This window comes from Hyperoodon ampullatus (assembly GCF_949752795.1).
Source record: "Hyperoodon ampullatus genome assembly, chromosome: 1".
Classification (NCBI taxonomy): Eukaryota; Metazoa; Chordata; class Mammalia; order Artiodactyla; family Ziphiidae; genus Hyperoodon; species Hyperoodon ampullatus.
The window spans coordinates 217,649,815-217,670,699 of record NC_136914.1 but is presented as its reverse complement, the minus strand read 5'-3'; the positions used below and the strand labels follow the sequence as shown (position 1 = coordinate 217,670,699).

Below are 20,885 nucleotides of genomic sequence, written 5' to 3'. Positions count from 1 at the left end.
AGGCTAATGGCCAGCTTATGCTTCACTTCAACATATGAAAACATCCCTCCGAGGAGCTCCGCACTCATTAGTAGCAGCTCCATCAGTGAACAAAAGGTCAGCCCAGGAGACTGTCCGCTCTATCTCCAGACGCAAGCACTTAGGACTTAATGATGTGTATATTTTCATACGTGGGCAGTTGACATTCCCCGTGTAAACTATTTGCAATTTCTCAGTGTGGACCGACTAGGCCTTCAGGAAAAGCTGAGCAGGAGAGAAGCAAGACACTCTGGAAGACAGGGGTTCTGGGGGGTCTCCTTCCTTCCAAACAAGGGGCTTCCTGGGGGTTTGCCTGTCCCACCCATACCAGGGTGGAGGCGGCTGTTTCTTGGGGGGCCACCCCATTTCTCCTCCAGGACAGGAACTGGGAGGGGCACTCCCACAGCTGTACCCTGGCCGCCCTTTGACCCTTGGTGAGGGGATGTGTGTCAGCTGCGGGAAGCTCTGCACACGGGGCTGCCAAGGCCTGGCCGCGGGCAGGGGCAGGGGTGGGAACCGGCCTCCAGCAGGATCCAGGGCCAGAGGCATCGTGGGACCCTGGGAGAGGGGCTGGCTGATAGTCACTGGCCCCTCCATGTGAGTTTTCCTACAAATTCATACTTCTGTTGCTCCCTGGAACGATGCCATAGGTGGGGCTTGTTCCAAGGTCACAAATGGAGACGCTGAGCCTTAGAGAGCCCTTTGAGGGGCAGGAATGTTTTTCATTCCTGTCTCATCAGAACTGAGTGCAGCGCTTGGTGAGCAGCTAGTACTCCGTACATGCCCCTAGACACAATAATTAGTAAACAGAGGACCCGAGATTCAAATCCAGGCCTGCCCGGCTCCAAAATCTGTAATCTCTCTACTCTGCTTGGCTGATATGAACTTACAATGTGCCCTGCATGTAGCAGGTGCTCAATATATTTGTTGAACAAATGTGTGTGCACATGCCTGTTCATAACAGAAGTACCTTCATGAGGTCATCTGGTCTACCCCCTGCCTTTGGCACATCTGGGCCAATCAGTTCTTTGGGATTTTCTTAGTTACAACTAGTTGGAGTGCTTGTCTGGGGCAGAAACTGTGGGCTGGAGGCTTGGGGGTGGCTGGGGGAGGACCTGGAGCTGCCTTGGGTAAAGCGTCCTGGTGCCAGGGGTTCCTGAGCCCACGTACAGCCGTGTCTCTCTCATGGTTTCATTTAATCGTATCCCCCACCCCTCCAATACATTCCTCCTTTGTTTGAGCAACTGTGAGTTAAGTATCTGCCACTTGATGCCAAGAATCCAGACAAATTCACCATCTGTAAACTCAGGAGTTGGGCCAGGTGGTGAGGAGGACCTTCTAAAGGCTTCCCCTCCACTCGCTTTTCTCTCCCCTGGCTCAAGTTGGCTGGTTCCAAGTTCTGTAAACTAACTCAGCCCAGCCCGGTGGACTCTAGGAACAGGAACTGGGTGCAGAAAGCAGGACAGGCAGGAGGTGGGCAGAGGAGGGTGCTCATTCCAACCCCAAATCCTGGCTTGAAATTAAACCTGCTTGTACAATCACAACTGGCAGACATAGGAGAGCGTTTACTGAATGGCAGCTTTGGACGGCATTTCCTCACTCCAGGGTTGATTTAAGGTCTAGCTGACAGGAAGAAAAAGAGCCATTCTTCCACCTTTTAATCAAAACCTTCCGTGCCATGTGGAAAAGCCACGGCCACGCAGCCTGGGTCCATCTGGAGTAGCTCGTCTTCCACATCAGCCAGGCAGCAGGCACAATCCACGAGCCCCAGACAAGAACAGAAACAGAGGAAAAAGCAGCGTTTTGTTATCTTGGTCACTGGGGAAAAGTCAATCAGCCAAGCCAAGCGCTCGCGAGCAAAGGGGCTCTGGCTCCTGCTACGCTGGGCCTGATGTCTGTGTCCTGCAGCTCTCGGCCCAAACACCAACTCCTCCCTGGGTGTCCACGTGGTCAGCAAGGCTGCTGGACTGCATGGCCTGAGCACAGTGCCAGACGCAGCCCCCTTGGGCAGAGACACATGCTGGACAGGCAGCTGGTTGCTGGAGGTCCTTGGGGTAGAAGCTGGGAAAACGACAAGTCTCATGGCACCTCTCTCAAGCTCTAAGGAAATGTGGTGCTCACCGCTGGCCATCAGGTGGGCAGCGTCTCCAATCAGAAGCAATTCACCCTGAAGCAGAGGAAGCTGAAGCTTTGGGGCCCTTTACTTGCAGTCCTAGGAGCTACAGAGTTTTCTAGGTGAGAGAGGAAGCATTTCTGCATAAGCACTTCCGGTAAATTGAGATCTCAGGTGAAAAGGACCAATCTCCAAGGCTCCAGGCATTGGTTGTGGTTTCTTTTCTCATTCTCAGGAAATACTTTTGTACCTAATGTTCTGTTTGTTCTTTTTTTTTTTTTGCGGTACGCGGGCCTCTCACTGTCGTGGCCTCTCCCGTTGCGGAGCACAGGCTCCAGACGCGCAGGCTCAGCGGCCATGGCTCACGGGCCCAGCCGCTCCGCGGCATGTGGGATCCTCCTGGATCGGGGCACGAACCCGTGTCCCCTGCATCGGCAGGCGGACTCTCAACCACTGCGCCACCAGGGAAGCCCCTGTTCGTTCTTCTTAAAGAGCATACTTCTCATGCTACTTAAGCTTCAGCCCCTACAAAACCTGGATCTTCCCTTGTCTCTGACAGACAGCACTCGGTCTTGAAGGGGCCTTCTCTAGGGGGTCATCCAGGGGTCCACCTCCTGCCCGAATGCCACTCTGCACCTTTATCTTTTTGTGATGAACAGCCAAAGACCCAGAGTCCAAGGGGCTCCCAGGGCTCTCTGGGGCTTCTCATTGTAGGAGAAGGTGAGGAAGGCCATTGCCCTGACACTGTGCTGGGAAGCAGCCCGGTGTCCTACGTAAGGCCCATGGTTCCATTATGACACAGACACACACGGCCACCCTAATGATCTCCTTAAGTCTTTGGGCAACGATCTCTTACACCAATTCGGGGGTGACCCTGGGGATAGCGGGTTACTCTGCCAGTCCAGGAAGACACCGCACGGCACAGAGCTGCCTTTGTGAGCAGACCCAGAGGTGGCGCCACTGCTGTGACCAGTCGGAAAGCAAGGAGCCCGCTGATTCTCCCGCTGGGGTCCGAGCTGATTCAGTCTGTCAGCTACAACAGGGTCCCTGAGTGTCCACTCTGTGCCCAGGTCATGAGCTCTGACCCAATGACCCCATAAACCGACTCACTTGGCCAATGGCAGGAGTTCAAGGCTGGTGGGGACTGAGGGTGGCGGAGTGTGGAGCAGCCTTTCAGCCCCTAGAAGGGCGAGCTCAGAGAGGTGGCCTCATGGCTGAGGTGAGGTCTGATCAAGGCTCAGAGGACGAAGGCCGTTTGGCTAGGCCATGAGGAGGACCCTCCAGGCATCTGTACCCTGGGAAGACCAGGGCTCTGAAAGAATCAACTTTATCCTATGGCAAAATCGACACTTGTCTGGACAAATTTAAGATGGCAGAGAGCAGGTTCACAGAGACCATCAACTGCGCGAGGGGCCACGGGGCCAGGCAGTGTTCTGAGCAAGCCTGCTCTGCAGGGGGTTCCAGCCCTTTCCGAGGGTGCCCCTGCTGACTGGGCCACCCCAGGTCACAAGGTATCACATTCCCTGGGTCAGCAAAGTGGAGAAGCACAGCCCTTGAGACGTAGCCACGACCCTCCAAGAAGGGAAAAGCAGATAGGGACTGAAAGGGTCTTGTCCCTTACTTCCTTTGCTGTTCAAGTGGCTTCGCAGAAATCAGGATGAAGGACTTTTAGGGGTCAGGAAGTGAGAGAGAACATTTTTAAACACTAGCAGAATTTAGCCAGAGGCCCTGAGAGCTGGGCAACTTGAATGAGAAAGAAAGGAAAACATACAAGTGGCCCTGACCCAGACCATGACTTTTTACGTCAAAAGCAAAAACGGATAATTAACAAAACGAAATCTGCCTGGACGTGGAGTGAGAGGCCAGCCGGGCTCTGTCAACTTGATAATCTCCGGTCAAGACCTGTGGGCCCAGAGTGTGCGATGGGAGAAGACTCGCTGTTTACACAGGCGGTCCTGGCTCTCAGGACCCAGAGAAGCGGGGTTTTTCCTGGCAAGCGGTTTGAAGTCGGCCAGCTCTGCTCTGGGTCAGGGCGGCCACGTGCAGGTAATTCACGGGTAGAACTTGGGTCCTAAGGGGCCGAGGTGCAGAACGCTCACGGCCGGGAGTGTCTCTCGTTCCTCGTGCATGAGAGGTGAGGGCACAGCAAGCTGACTCTCCACCTTCCAGAACACCCTCCCGGTCCACAGCCTCCAGACCGGCTTCAATTTGAAGCTGTGTTGGAAATACCTTGGCCCGGGAAGACTTTTCTCCAGTCAAGATTTCATTCCATGCGGCTTGGGAATGAAGGACGGGCAGGAATCTCCTAAGATCCAGGGAATTCGACTGAAACCCCCATGATGTCATTTCTCTGCCCAAGGCCCACGGTCGGGGAGGGCCTGTCAGGCCACACGGATTCGGCCGAGCACAGGCACCGCAGAGACCAGCGTCGCTGCCTACCCAGGGCAAGGCTGAGGGGAGGTTGTCCTCAGGAAGCCTGTGGCTGGTTTCTCTGTCTCCAGACACGCTAAAAAGAGGAATTCTGGTCAGGAAACACTACACACACACACACACAGGAATGGGGGTCAGAAGTAGCGCCGGCTCCACTGGCATCGAAGGAACATCCAACTTTCCGACCTGGAAGGTCACAAGAAAGGAAGAGGGACCCCGATACTCATGCTCCGGCCTGCTCTGAGGAGCCCCGGCTGGCAGAGCAGCCTCAAGGATACAAGAGGAGCCCAAAGACATCAGGCAAAGGGGATGTGTTTTCCAGGAAAGGTTGGGGGAGAGAAATAAATGTATCTATTTGAAGGACAATTACACAGTCTTTAAAAATGTTGTGCAGGGAGATTGTGACATGAGAAAAAGCTAGTGACACAGAGCAAAGGTTCGGAGCCAGAAGGTGGACCCGGCGCAGGAGGGACCAGCCAGTGTGCACGTCCTCCAATGCACCTGCCCTCCCGGACTTGCTCCTTCGTGCAGCAGCCGGGAAGCTGATTTGGGGGCATTTTGTCTTTGGTTAACCTCTGAGAAGACGACACAGTGGAAGAGAAAGATCCCAGATTCTAGAATCGGACAGACCGGGGTTACATCTCATCATCACCTTTCTTCTGTTGTTGTTCTTTTTCTTTTATTGTGGTAAAATAGACATAACAGAAAAATGGCCATTTTAACCACTTGTAAGCGGGCGATTCCACAGCATTAATTACATTCATAATGTCGACTATCACCACCATCTTTTCCATCATCCCAAACAGAAACTCTATACCCATTAAGCAATAACTCCCCATCCCTCCCTCCAACAAGTCCCTGGTAAGCTCTAATTTACTTTCTGTCTCAATGAATTTGCCTATTCTAGACCTTTCATATAAGTGGAATCACACAATACATGGCCTTTTATGTCTGGCTTCTTTCACTTAGCATAATGTTTTCAAGATTCATTCACACACACGCCGTAGCATGTGTCAAGACTTATTCCTATTTATGGCTGAATAATATTCCATGGTGTGGTTACACCACATTTTGCTTATCCTTTCATCAGTCAATGGACACTTGAGTTGTTTCTACTGTTCGGCTATTGTGAATAATGCTGCTATGGATATTTGCATACAAGTATCTGTGTCAGTCCCTGTTTTCAATTCTCCCAGCTTTCACTCTTAATAGCTAAAGGTCTTTACCCAAGGTAGAACAGGGACAAATGTGTCTACAACAAATGAACGTCATGAAGACAGGATGCGATAAAGATGTAAAGCACACAGCATACAGTAGGTGCTAAAATAATGTCACTTTGCCCCACCTCCCCCTTTAACACCCACCCTTAGTAAAGGAGAGTGAGAGGGTTAGATTCAGTGATGCCCCTCAAGGGCATCTCCATTTAAAAAGTGTGGATACTTAAATGGTAGAACTTTCAGCACCAGCAGCCTTCTCTGCTTTGTTGGCACACTACAAATGTCTCAGCATTTAGACAAATACTGACGCAAAGAATAAGAGTCTCAGGGGAATTCAGGCCCAGTTGCAGGCCAACCAGGGTGGGAGGTGGTAAATGAAGTCAGGAAGCATTCCTTTTCGTGCCTTTGCACCATACTTGCAGCACAAGGGTGTGGAAAGCCCAGTGAGGCATGTTCCATTCTCCTCCTCCAGCTGTATGACCCTTCAGGGGTCCAGCTCCTCTTTTTTTTTTTTTTTTTTTTTTTTTTTTTTTACGGTACGCGGGCCTCTCACTGTTGTGGTCTCTCCCGTTGCGGAGCACAGGCTCCGGACGCGCAGGCTCAGCGGCCATGGCTCATGGGCCCAGCCGCTCCGCGGCATGTGGGATCTTCCTGGACCGGGGCACGAACCCGCATCCCCTGCATCGGCAGGCGGACTCTCAACCACTGCGCCACCAGGGAAGCCCTCCAGCTCCTCTTTGAGCCTCAGTTCCCTCATCTAGGAAATGAGGAGTTTGGCTTAGCCCAGTAGTTTTAAAACTGGGTTCCAAGGAGCCACAAGTGTTCTTCTAAAAGCCAGGGCCCAGGACAGGGAAGGGAGCAAAAGGGGGCCCTGCCCTCAGCTAGTCAACCACAGCAGATCCGCGTGTCTTTGCATCTGGAAATCTACAGCTAAAACTGCATGCAAAGCCTTGGACCGGGTGGCCCCTGAGATCCCCTGGGTGCTGTAGCCTACTCTAGGTGGTGTCCTCTTTCCCCTTGGGATGAACTAGAGGAACAGTCCTTGAGGATGGGCTATGGAGTCATCTCCCAACGTACCAGGATTGCTGGCTCAAGCAGCAGGGGCACTCCATGGGGAGCCATGTAGTGCTGGGTGCTGGGGAAAACCTGAAATGACCCAGGAGCCCTGCTGCTCTCCAAACGGCACTGGTTTGCCAGTCTCCAAAGGACTGGTCATTAACAGTCCTTCAATCAAGAAGAGATGTGAGTGGAGCTCAAGGCAGGGAGCCAGGTTAGGTTATCTTAGGAGAGCAGGATGGGGAAGGGTCAAGAGCACAGACTCCGAAGTCTCAGCTTCCTCCATCCCAGCTGTGTGACCTTGAGCAAGTTACTTAACCTCTCTGTGTCTTCACCTCCTCATCTTTAAAATGGAGACAATAATCTATGGGGTAGATATGAGGATTAAGTGAGTTATTTAAAGCCCTGAGAAGAGTGTTTGGCACACAGTAAGAGCTGTTCCCAGGAAGTTCCTTTCTCAAGTTTTCTTTTCAACCCTCTTCCAGCCTTGAGACTTCTTGCAGTGCTGTGGCAGGAAGTGGGAAAACCTGGGGTGCATGCCCCACAGGTCCTTCCAGCTGGACCCTTCCAGCCAGACCCTGCCCAGGAGGGGTTCAAGCAAAGGTGGATTCTGAGCTCACCAGATTCACTGACAACAGGATGGAGATGCCGTTCGGGCTGCAGGGAGGCAGACAAGAGCCAGGTGATCTTGGCAGAGATGAACAGCTGGCTCTGGGGCCAGAAGCAGGGAGCTCAAACCCCTGGAGGGCAGGCCAGGCACATGGAAGGGAGGCATTTACCCGAGCCACCCGTATTCCATGGCCTTGGGTCCCTGGAGACCAAGTGTTGGTTAGATGGTTAGATGGATGCTAAGCTAGCTCCTCAAGGCCCCAGATCCCAGGAAGGGAGATCCAGGAGCGAGCCCCAGTCCTAGTGCCCTTTGCTTTAGGTCATGCTGTCTCTTCCAACAATAAGCCAGCATTTCTAAAATGCATCACAGCTGGGAAGTGGACAGCCCAGCATTTTCTAAAGATGATGAAGTGGTCTTAGCCTCGAGGTACAGGGACACAATTAAATAATACTGAACCACTCAGTGAAAAAAGTATTCCCTTTTCAATTTTCTTTCAAGTCTCCCATCATCAAGAAGAAAGTCTCAGTGTGATGCTACCTACCATCTTGCTAACCTGTCTCTAATACTCGCTACCTGCCCTTCAGAAACAAAGAGAAAGGAGGCTCCGAGCGTTAGGTAAGCAAAAGAGTACCCAGCTAGGATAACTTTTCCAGCTATCTTTATGTACAGCAAATCAATACTGGCTTTCCAGGTAATTCCTGATAACAAAGTTTCCTTTTGAAACTCATTTATTTCAAGTTAAAAGATGAGTTGATTTAAAGAAGAATGAGCCCATTTGAGCACCACTGTTATCATCCCCATACTCAGATGGGGGAAACTGAGGCTCCAAACATGCCCCACTGGAAAGTGGCAGAACTGGGTTCCATGTGCCCCTGAAGACAAAGATTGAAGCCTCTGACTGCCCCAGAGGCCGAGGAACTGTCCCCTTTCGAGAAGGCAGCTGTTTGGTCTAGCTCAGATCCTATGCTACTGCCTGGGTGGGGTAGGGGGAGGCGCCAATGAAGTGAGGCTGTGACCGGGGGCCAGAGAAAGAGGAACTTGGAATAATTATTATTTCCTTTCATTCAAGCTCCTTACTTTTTGAAAAGTAGATGTTTTCCGGAGAGCCAAACAAGCACTAGGAATAGATTTCTTTTGTGCAGAAACTCAGGCTGATGGGTAGTTTCCCCCTTAACAAGAACAAACTTCCCTGCCTTAGCCTACCATTGTTTTCAGAAACAAAGAGGCCCGCATCTCTGGAGGGCCCAGAGAGCGCCATCCTGCCAGTGGCCCTCTTGAGAGAAATGCCCTCCAAGAGCTGCCTGCTCTGGGGCATTCCCAGGATCCCACAGAGGACGCCAAGCGGGTTCACGTCAGAAGCCTGTCCCAACCCACCCGCCCACCTCATTGTCGGAAGAAGCCCACGCAGGCCCTTTCAACAGGACCCTCTGCCAGGTCTGAGCTTCTGCCTGGCATCCACTCACGCTTCCTAGCAAAACCACATTGAAACTGGGTGCCACCTGCCAGGTCTTAGTGATTGGAGTAGAGACCTGGCACAGTTGCTGATGGGCAATGAAAATGAACAGAGCAGGATGTCCTGCCGAAGCAGGACATTAAGAAGCTCCTTTAAAGCCCTGCCTCCGCTATTCTAAGCCAGCCTCTTCCCTTCCCAAACCTCAGGTGCCTGATCTGTAAAATAGACGCACTAATACCCATCTTGGGGAGTTGCTAGGAAGATCTAAGAGCAGGTCACTGCAGTGCTAGACGCAGACGGCCTAAAGAATACGGCCATGTCAGCTAGGAGAAGGTGTGGAATACTGGTGAAGGGCCAGACCTGGCCCTGCTCTTTACAGCAGGCGATAGGGCTTTGGTTTTGCAGAGGAAGAGAGATTTATGGGCCTAATGTTTCTCCATATACATACACCCTGTTCCTCAAAAAACTGAGGCCTTTTTACAGGGACAGATAAGACAACATGAAAGCAAGTCATTTAAAAGCAAGTAACAAGGGCTTCCCTGGTGGTGCAGTGGTTGAGAGTCCGCCTGCCGATGCAGGGGACACGGGTTCATGCCCCGTTCCGGGAAGATCCCACATGCTGCGGAGCGGCTGGGCCCGTGAGCCATGGCCACTGAGCCTGCGCGTCCGGAGCCTGTGCTCCGCAACGGGAGAGGCCACACAGTGAGAGGCCTGCGTACCGCAAAAAAAAAAAAAAAAAAAAAAAGCAAGTAACAAAAATGAATCCGAATGTCATCAAAATGAAGTTTCAAAGGACACCATCAAGAAAGTAAAAAGACAACCCACAGACTGAGAGAAAGTATCTGCAAATCACATATCTGATAAAGGACTTGTACCTAGAACATATAAAGAACGCTTAGGGGCTTCCCTAGTGGCGCAGTGGATAAGAATCTGCCTGCCAATGCAGGGGACACAGGTTCGATCCCTGGTCCGGGAAGATCCCACATGACGCAGAGCAACTAAGCCCGTGAGCCACAACTACTGAGCCTGCGCTCTAGAGCCCGCGAGCCACAACTACTGAAGCTCCTACGCCTAGAGCCCGTGCTCTGTAACAAGAGAAGCCACTGCAATGAGAAGCCCGCGCACCGCAACGAAGAGTAGCCCCCGCTCGCCGCAACTAGAGAAAGCCCACGCGCAGCAACAAAGACCCAACACAGCCAAAAAAAAAAAAAAAAAAAAGAACCCTTAGGATTCAACATTAATGAGATAAACGACCCAATTTAAAAATGGGCAAAGGATTTGAATAGACTTTTCTCCAAAGATGATATACAAATGGCCAATAAGCACATGAAAAGGTGCTCAACATCATTAGTCATTAGGGAAATGCAGATCAAAACCACAATGAGATACCACTTCACACCCACCAGGATGAAAAAAGAAGACGGAATATGCCAAGCGTTGGAGAGGATGTGGAGAGATTGGAACCTTCATACACTGCTGGTGGGAATGTCAAATGGCGCCGCCACTTTGAAAAAAGCCTGGCCATTCCTCAACTGATTAAATATCAAGTTACCATGTGACCCAGCAATTCCACTCCTAAGTATATACCCAAGAGAAATGTAAAAATATGCCCATGCAAAAACTTGTGCATGGATGTTCATTGCAGCATTATTCATAATAGCCCAAAAGCAGAAACATCCAAGTGTCTATCAATTGATGAGAAGTAAATAAAATGTGGTTTATCCATTAAAATGGAGTATTATCCAGCCATAAAAAGGAATGAAATACTGATACCTGCTACAACATGGATGAACCTTGAAAACATGCTAAGTGAAAGAAGTCAGTCACAAAAGTCCACATACTGTATGATTCTACTTATATGAAATGCCCAGAACAGGCAAACCCATAGAGACAGAAAGTAGATTAGCAGTTGCCTGGGGTGGGAAGAAAAGGAAATAGGGAGTAATGGTGATGAGTACGGGGTTTCTACTCAGGGAGATAAAATGTCCTGGAATCAGATAGTGGTGATAGTTGCACAATTCTGTGACTATTTTAAAAACCATTGAACTGTGGACTTTAAAAGAGTAAATTTTATGATATGTGAATTATATCTCCATAAGCTAATATTTTATTTTTTTAAAACTTTATTTTTTAAATTTGTTGGGCCTCCCTGGTGGCGCAGTGGTTGAGAGTCCGCCTGCCGATGCAGGGGATACGGGTTCGTGCCCCGGTCTGGGAGGATCCCATATGCCGCGGGGCGGCTGGGCCCGTGAGCCATGGCTGCTGGGCCTGCGCATCCGGAGCCTGTGCTCCGCGACGGGAGAGGCCACAACGGTGAGAGGCCCGCATACCACAAAAAAAAAAAAAAAAAAAAAAAAAAATTTGTTGACTGCATTGGGTCTTAGTTGCGGTGCGCGGGCTCTTCGTCGCAGTGCTCGCACTTCTCTCTAGCTGCGGTGCGTGGGCTTAGTTGCCCCACGGTATGTGGGATCTTAGTTCCCCGACCAGGGATCGAACTGGCGTCCCCTGCATTGCAAGATGGATTCTCAACCACTGGACCACCAGGGAAGTCCCCATGAGCGAGTATTTTAAAAATGATGTCTGTAGTGATAAATGATATATAATACTGTTTTCAGGATCATCCATTATTATTATTATAATTAGGAATATTTCCTGGTCCATCTCCAGCTCAGAGCAATCCTGCACCTGAATACCTGCCACCTGTATCACCTCTGATCTGTAGGTACCTGGGAAGTGAGCTGCCCAGATCTCTACAGAGCCCAGCACACATGTCTGATTCGACCAGCTTCTGGGCAGCTTCTCTGAGCTGTCTCACCAGCACTAGAAATTAGCCTGCCAAACAGACAATGTTTTCAGCTTGGGGGTTGGGGAAACGTAGGCAGGAAGCAATTTTCCATATGCTCCCCTGAATCCCCCAGCCTTCCTTGCTGGTCAGTGGACTGAGAGAGAAAGTGATGTGTCACATCGGGACCAAGGCAGTTAAAGCTCATGTGCGTCTTTCACTCCTCTCTTCCCCTTTGGTGGTGGAGACACCAAAGCAGCCAGGACCCCTGATCTTCATCCAGAAGAGACCCAGGCAGAGCATGCATGAGAAAGAAAGAAATTTCTGGTGTGTGAAGCCCCTGAGATTTGGGGTTTGTTTGTTGTGGCAGCTAGCATTAATCATCCTGACCAATGCATTCCCGTTGGCCAGTCTCTCTGGCCAGCCCTCTGAGGCTGAGGACCCTGCGGACCCCTCCTTGGCCTCTCACAACTCCACAGCTGGAGTTCATGTCTGAATGATTTCCTCATTCAACGTCCTGAATTTGAAAACACAGACTAGGAAGGGGGAAAGTCAGATGAGAGCCCCTGCTTAGGGAGAGTCTTATTCGTACCAGCTCCTGGGCTCTGTCCTGCTGGTATTTATGACCCTCACCCGCTGGACAGAGGAGCAGCCTGAGGTTCCGGGAGGTGAAGTAACTTTCCCAAGGCCACTCAGCTAAAAGAGGCCAAGCCTGGCTTCCAACCCAGGTCTATCAGGTCCTAAAACTCACGTCCTCACAGCATTCCGCTGCCTTTGTGTCAGATCTCAACAGCTTTCAGCCCATCCCAAAGCCCACCCCGGGCTGCTGTCCTCTAACTGCCCCCAGAGCAAGGCCGGCCGTGTACGGGCAACTGATGCAGGATTCTGGGCAGCATCCAAAGAGAGGACTTGGCCTCTGAGATGGATGCCTTCAAGCCAGGGTTTGGAGAGCATCATCGCACGGGGAGCGAGAATCCGGCTCTGGGCATGAGCTTTGACTCTGAGCAGGGATTTTCAGCCAGACTCTCAGCAAACACACTCTGTCAGACACTGGGAGACACAGGCCAGCCAAGTGTCAGCTCGCCAGAAAGAGACTTGAGGCGGGAGAGGGAAGAGGGGCCCATAGGGGGAAGATTCCCAGGGCCCCTCATTGTCTCATTCAAACTAACGCACAATGAAGGAGAGCCATGTGTCCAACACTGTGCACGGGGCAGGGGACACAGAGAACAGATGCCATCATATCTGCCCAGTGAGCTACTAGCCTGGCCACCTACAGCAACGGCCCTCATCCCGGGTACCCTGCCTTTCCTGGGGGCCCCTGCACCCGTTCAGTGACTTGGGATGGAAACCAGAGAGTCACTTGGGATTCCTCTTGTCCCCTTTCCTCGTGCCCCACACCTGCCACCCCGCAAGAGCTCCTTCCCCCAACATTTCCCAAGGCCCTTGTGCCTTCCCACCCCCCCATCCCCCACCCCTCCTGCTCCAGCTGCGGCAGCAGCTCCCGGGATGGCCTCCTGCCTCCAGCCCTCCCCTCCCCTTTCTCCTCTGCGTTGGGGGAGAGACCATCCTAAAGTGCAAATGGCATTCAGAGCCCTAGGGGCTCCCCACTGCCCTTAGGATGGTGTCAGACTCCCCACCATGGTTTTCCAGCTCCTGCCACCCAGAGGGCCCCTGTAACACTGACCTCTCCCCCCCACACACACCCTTTCCCACCTCTGCACCAAGGCCTCTCACCCTCAGTGCTCCTGACATTTGGGGCCAGATAACTCTTCGTGGTGGGAGCCATCCTGTGCATCGCAGGATGCTCAGCTGTACCCCTGCCCATGTGCGTTAGATGCCAGGAGCACATACCCCCAGTTGTGTCCATCAAAATTATCCCCAGACACTGCCAATGTCCCCCGGGGCGGGGTGCGGGGGAGGGCAAAACGTCCCCGGGTGAGAGCCCCTGCTCTAGACCTTGGCGCATGAAAGGCCCTTCTCCTGTCCTTTCATTCGCACCTGGCTTCCCCTCATCATCACATTGAAATTCGATTCAGCTGCATCCACTCCCAGAAGGCTCCCTGGGCGAGGCCGGTCTAGGACAGCCTCCGCAGACCTTCCCACCCTCACACCTCCCTGTGCACCGTCCGCCACTGCTCCCATCCCACCGCATTCCACCGATCTGTTGACGCGCTGTCACCCCCTCTGGAAGGCGGGCTCCTCAGGAGCCACCGTCTCCGGGGCGTGGAAGCACTGACCCCACGGACCTGCAGAAGCACAACAGAGCGGCGAGCTGGGAGACCACCCAGGTGGGAGCGATGGCTCCTGACCAGAGGCAGAAGAGGCTCTGTGCGGAGGAGCAGAGACACAGCGGGAGAAAGACGGGGTGGGGGGGTGGGGGGCAGAAAGACGGGGGAGGGGCAGCTCCTTCCGGGTGCGGGGCCTTGCAGGGAACAGACGGACAAGGGCGACGAGGTGGGGACATCAAGATGAGGCTGGGAGGTGGCGTGGCTGGAGCCCAGCGTGGGGCCTTTGGGAGAGGAAACTGGAGGCCAGGTCGTGAAGACCCCTGCATGTGTTCTGCAGCCCAAGATGTATTCAGCAGGACGTGAAATTGAAAAAAAAAAAAAAAAAAGTTTGGGAAATGCTTTATTAGCAGTTAAACAGGTTTCTTTACTGAGGGACTTCTCAGAGCCTTTAATACGCTCACAGGCCGGGTGAATCTTTACGAGGGAGGGAAACGGCGAGCAGTGCTGCCCTCAAGCAATTGTCCAGAGGTGTTTTTTCCCCAGAGCCTCTCGAATGGTCAGTGTCCCACAGTCTACCCTTTGGAAAATGCTGCCTGGAGCCGAGACACATGAGCTGCACCTTGAGGAGGGGGTACAAGGTGAGGACTACCTGGGTTTGGGGACAGGGGTCCTGGGGGTCGTTCGAAGGCCTCAGAGCCAGGGCTGGGGCCTCAGCCACGTGGCTCCTCTCCCAGCGCTCGCTCCCCAGCACCCGGGGCAACTGCAGCGCTGAGAAGTAACACAGGCTCCTGGGAGAGTGACTGCAGGAAGGACTGGGAAGGCAGCGCAAAACTTATTATCAGAAAACAGTCAACCCACGGGACCGCTTTGACCACCTTCCCCAGGCCCCTGGGCCATAACATATGCTGTGGTTTAAATTTTTTTAATTGAGGAGTACTTAAGGAAAAAATGCTGGCAAGCTCTGAGGCACTTGTGAAACGGTCTGAGCTGATGGGGAGGCTGGGCCCCACCCCTCCAGGAGACAGAGGCAGCGCTGAGCAGGGGTAGGGAGGTCTGGAGGGCCCCGACTGGGGTCCGTGAGAAGAGGCTTCTGGGCAAGGTCGGCCAGTGGAGGGGAGAGGAAAGTGGCCCCTGCAGCAGCCCTTGGATAGGCCAAGCGAGCCAGCAAGGCCAGGCAAAGGAACAACCTCATCCTCACCACGGATCACGGCCAGGCCAGCAGATGCGTGGGGGCGGGCGGGCGTGCAGTGGACACAGTGCAGAACAGGGGCAAAGCCAGAGGCTCTGGGATCACCGCGACCTGGGCTCAACTCCCAGCTGTCGCCTGGGACAGTGACAGCACCTCCTGAACCTCCCTGTCCTCGTAAGATGGAGCCAATAGAATCACATCACACGGTGACAGCAAGACTAGGTGAGACTGCACCTGCACACACTGGGTCCTCAGTATATGTTAGTCGCCACTGTTTGATGGGGAGCCCAAGCAGGTGGGCAGCCCGAAAGGGGGGGCGCAGATGGAGAGCTGGACGGACAAAGCTGAGCCACTGTGGAAACCACCTTGGCCGAGGACAGCAAGAGTCTATCAGCTGCGCGGCCGTAGCAGGTCACTCCCTGCTCTGGGCCCCGGCAGCCACCTGTAAACAGGGCTGTCTATCCACCTCTCATCTCATGAAGGCCGGGACTGTCACAGATGGTGTCTAGTTGGTGTCTGGTTTGTTTTAGGTGCTCAGCACTGAGCTGTTCTCTTCCCCCGGGGCTGTTTACGCCCCTCAGGCCTGTTATGCCCGGAGTGGACTCCCCGTGTCAAGTGGTAGCCAGGAGACCAAAAATATCCACCTGCAGCCTCTCAACAGGTCAGTGGCTGTGACTGCGGGCAAAGGGCGACCCTGCTCAGACACGTCTCCTCCTTGACCATTTTCAACCTTAAGACTTTCAGGCCCGTACCTGGAACAAAGCAAGGCCACGCAGCCTGGTGGCCGTGCAGATGGAGAGGGCAGCCAGCTGCGCCCAGGGCCACGCCTTGTGCAGAGCGAGCCAGCCCTGTCCAGCGTCTGGAGGAGTTTATGAACATGAATCCACTCGCTTCTGAAAAGTGCAAAGGCCCTGGGGTTGCCTGCCATTCCATTAAGAGGTGTGTATGATTACGACGGCAGCAGAAGCAGAAAAGGGAAGCAACTGGGGGTGGTGTCTGAGCAGGAGCAGGGGAAAGGGACACGGAGACGCCTGTGGGGTGAGGCTGGGCTGGCCGCCGGCAGGTGCTGGAGGTGAGCACACCTGCTCCGGAGCAAGGCTCAGTGTGGCATGGGCGGTCCTCGTCACGCACTCAGGCCCCAGGGACCTCCCTAACATCCCAGGGGGCAGCGGGGGTGTGAGGTGAGAGCAGAGCTGCCAAGGACCTGTGACCCCTGCTGAGAACAACAAGGTGACTCAAGGGACTTCCGTGCCGTGTGAATAAAACATATAAGACTGTGCAGAGGGGCTTCCCTGGCGGTGCAGTGGTTGAGAATCCGCCTGCCGATGCAGGGGACACGGGTTCGAGCCCTGGTCTGGGAAGATCCCACATGCCGCGGAGCAACTGGGCCTGTGAGCCACAACTACTGAGCCTGCGCTCTGCAACAAGAGACGCCGCGACAGTGAGAGGCCCGCGCACCGCGATGAAGAGTGGCCCCCGCTCGCTGCAACTAGAGAAAGCCCTTGCACAGAAACAAAGATGCAACACAGCCACAAATAAATAAATATTTTTTAAAAAGAAGCTAATTAAAATGAAGCTTTAAAAAACAAAACAACAACAAAAAAACTGTGCAGAAACCATCCATACGTGCGGGGAGAGGAGGAGGCCTGGCTGTAAACTCGGAAGGAGCTACTGTGGGTTCAATCCCCTCGTGTCACCCTGGATGCCTTCAGCAGCCCACCTGTTGCTGGAGGAGCTGGACTCCTTGTGTCCACAGTCCCGCCTCTGACTCCTGAGTGGAACTCAAGCTGAGTGGCTGCAGCATCCATGTTTAACTGCATCCAGCGCCCGTGCCACCATGAGTGCACACAGGCCACGGGGGCGACCCCAGTCCTGAGGCCCTCGAGCGTACTCCAGAACACTTCAGAATACGCTGCACTCTGCTGTGTTTTCGGCTGACTTTGCCTCTGCCGGCACAGCTTCAGCCAGCCCCTTTCCTTCCCATCAGCCCTGGCCCCTTCCCGTCACACTGACCTCTCAGAGCCACCCCTGCTGTGCCCTTTCTTCTGGTCACACTGACCCCTGCCTCAGCCGAGCCTCCACCTGTCCTGCCACAAACGCCTGGGTGTGAACAGTGGGAAGTATAAGGGCCCTTGGAGGGGACTGGGTCCCCAAGAAGCAGGCCTCCCCACCCCAGGCCTGGTGTGGCCTGGACCACTGCCTTGGCCTGGCCAGGCTTGGGTGCCTCTGGAGGAGGATGAGAATTCTGGATCTGGAGACCAATGGCACCACCGGCTGGGCACTCCTCACATGGCCTGGCACAGACCTGGGGGCCCATATTCCTCCTGCTTTGGGGTTTGGGCAGCCTCTTACCTTTGGGGTGAGGTACTTGGTCATAATTTCCTTCCCTTTTTCTCCCAGTTTTTCATCTGGAGTAACTTCATATTCTGCCTAAAACAGAAGAAGGAAAAGAACAATAATAGATTTGTTCACAAGCTTCTCATAGTTGTAGAACCTTAGAGGCCCCTGGAGAGGACACCCTGGAGGTCACATGATCAATCCCCTCCTTCTACAGGGCAGGGAGTGAGGCCCAGAGAGGGGAGGAGCCCTGACGTCCAGTCCAGCCTACCCTGCTCCACCGTGGACACATGCTCAGAACCGGGGCGGCACATAAGAATCACGGGGGAGCCAACGATGGTGCTCGGGCCCCGCCCCATGCCCATGGAGTCAGACCCTCTGGCGATGGAGGCTGGGCACCCAGGCAGCTGGGGTTGAGCACCACCGGCTTAGGAAAATCAAAGGAAGCTGCTGGAAAATAACTGGAGCCACCAACCTGGAAGGTCCTCGAGAGAGGCTGCCTGAGGTCACACACTTTACAAGCCATGTGACCTTGGACAGTTTCCTCAACCTCTATAAAGTGCAGATGGAAAAAGCACCTACATGTAGGGTGATGGTACAGAGAGAATGTGACAAAGACGGGCACATAATACATACTCATTGTAATGACTACACCTTGCAAGAGAAGACAATAATATGCATTCCGTACCTTTTACAGCTTTTCAGTTTACAAAGGGAACATACAGAGATATTTCAGATGCTCTTATATGAACCTAAAAAGAGCCCAGGCAGTGACACAGGAGGGCAGGGGCTGCTGTCGTACCCCTTCGTCTGCAAACAAAGAGCAGGAGGTAGAGCAGAGTTGCCCAGGGTCACTGGGAGGTGGGCAGGGGGCTGCAGCGAGGCGGCAGGGCTGGGACTTGGACCTCCAAGCCCAGACCTCTTTCTCAAAAACACCAAGGAATTTAGGACCCTGATGGCTGGCCAAGCCAGTGGGACCCGGGCTCTAAAGAAAGAAGTGAGGCCTCAAAAGACAAACTGTGTTATCTTCCTTGACCCAAGAGAGGCTCCTTCACTGGCACCTGACCCACTTGCTAAGTGGGTAAAAGGCCTCCTCGAGTTAAGGAAGAGCTTGGGTGAGCTTGCCTTTCTCATTTAAACAAGGGAACTAATTGCAAATTGTTTATAACCATTTCAAAATCCACCACCCAAGGACTTGTCAGCCTCCGTCCAAAAGTACAGCTATTTCAAAAGAGACAGGAAATGACATCAGCACAGAGGGACTGAAACTCCTTCCTCAGCCACCTCGCTGTGAAGTCAGACCCCAACCTCCGCCCCCCATCCCCTGGCCTGGTTCAAAGCAACCTCTCAACCAAGTGTCTAGGGTCCAATTTCTCCCCAGGCCAGCCCGGAAGACCCTCCCAGGCTGGAGCTGCAACTCTAAAGGGGCTGAGGGTTCTAGAGTACAACTGCCCCCCTATTTTCCAGTGGGGAAAAGAGAAGCTCCCAGTGTCCAGCCACCCTGGAAACCCCTCCTGGTGGTCTGGTGCTATGGGAATTTACCTAGACTACTTTGCAGGGCCCAGGCCATAGGCAAATGCCCGACTACCTTTTGGGGGTAACTCAATCCCACGCAGAACCCTGGATTTGCACTGTCCCAAAACACATCTATGAAGGAGGCTCTATTTAACCAAATGGAGGCCTAAGGCTCACTAATCAGCCTCAATAACCAGCTGAAAATATTATTGCTCTGGGTACTAAAACCCACGTTAAAAAAAATAACATCCCTTTCAGGTCAGCTCCCTCCCAGCAGAGGCCCAGCTGGGCAGCTGGGCGCCACAGTTCCACAGGGCGGCAGCCGGGAGCACGCGGGGACAGGCATCCCCAGCCCGGCATCAAAAGGCCTTTCTTTGAGAGTCCATGTCAGGTCGCCACCACTTGAAGAGCATTTGTGTTGGGAGGCAGAAAACCAACAGAAGGCTTCCAGCTGGGCTTTCCACACCGATTAAGTCACCTGGAGTGACAGGCCAAGTCTCCACGGTGACCCCCAAGAGGGGCTCATGGGGGACCCGTCCTGAGAGGCCACCTACAGAGAAAAAGCACCATGGCAGCTCAGCTCGGCAGAGCTCAGGCCGATCACACAACCAGAGGCAGGGGACCACCCGGGAACCCGCTGCTACGGGAACACCCTTGCCCAGGTAGTGGGCCAAAGCTGCTGAAATCAGCTTCAACCAGAAAATATAGACAGCAAATAAGAGGCTGGGCTGGGCCAACAGCCTAGAATTTTACTAGTAGAGTGGGCTCTGGAAATGGCAGCCAGACGATGACTTCAACGAACAGAGAGGTAAACCACATGCCAGGATGCCCCCGTGACCTCCATCCGTACGAATTCCCTCCAGCCAGGGAGGGTGGTGGGCTTGTCCCCTCCTCCCAACAGAGGGGACACACACTGTCCTCCCTGCTGCGTCACCCATTTGAAACCTTCTCCTGCCCAGAGCTCAACCCTAACAGCCAGAGCGCCAAAGAGCTCCTGTGCCAGTCCACGCGGAGGGTATTTCTCTTCCCCAGATACATCCATGGTGCCAACGGAGGGAGGCATTTAATGAGCCTTCTCTTTGCACGGTGATTTACACCAAACACAGGAATGGCCTTTGGGGAGGAGATGCTGTAACACAAAGAGCAGAATACTACATTGAGTTGAAGGCGAAAAGAATTATTTATGTATCTGTACTTGCCAAAGAGTATAAACATCTGTGTACATCCTAGTTTATAAACCTAATATTTCATTCTCTTGGCTGGCTCTAATTGCATCATCCACCTCAGAAAATGCTAATAAAAATGCGTCCTCTATTAAAACACATTTCCCTCAGATGAGTTTTTAAAAACATGAAGACTGCAAACCGGTACAAGGGGCCCTGCCACGTTTTCACAGAAGCCGGCACTGGTTTACAGAGCAGAGTCTGAGCTGAATTCCTCTCGGCCTCTGACCAACTTGAGATGTCACCTCCTCTTCCCGGGAGCCCTTCTCCTGCCCTGGCAGGAAGATGAAGTCAGAGAGGCTCTGAGGTCTCGCCACCTCCGGCTTCTGTAATTACCGATGTGGTCAGCTTTTCCAGAGTCCTCGCGGCAGGGACAAGTGACACGCCCGGCTGGCAGGGCTGCTCCCCGTGGCTCTTTCTGGAGAAACACCCGGCTCCTCCCACCTTGGCCTCAGCGTCTTGCTGGTGCCCGACCATGGGGGTGGGGGTCCCCGTTTGCCCCTCTGGAGTCACTCCCCACCCTGCGGGCTCCCTCCCGACCTGGGCACCCGGGTTCCTGGACCCCCTTCTGAAGACCCAGCTCCTGCAGCTGCCTTCTCCCACTCCTTCCTGTATCGGCCCCTCCCCTGTCCCTGCAGAGCTGCAGGTGTGTACATCGGCCCGTACTGCTTTCCCTGCTCTGCCCAGCACTCTGTCAACTGTCCTCCATTAAAC

The 20,885-nt window shown here is 53.4% G+C and overlaps 1 protein-coding gene across 4 annotated transcripts in view; it reads right to left on the bottom strand.

Annotated features, from left to right (window-relative positions):
* Positions 1–20,885, bottom strand: part of GRK5 (G protein-coupled receptor kinase 5) — a gene marked incomplete at both ends in the record, with an annotated part of 218,293 nt that overhangs the window by 32,212 nt on the left and 165,196 nt on the right. For all 4 annotated transcript variants that reach the window (XM_079709212.1, XM_079709215.1, XM_079709214.1 and 1 more), the window contains one exon: positions 17,449–17,526. In XM_079709212.1, the coding sequence (XP_079565338.1) occupies positions 17,449–17,526 (78 nt within the window). The remainder of the gene's footprint in view (positions 1–17,448; positions 17,527–20,885) is intronic.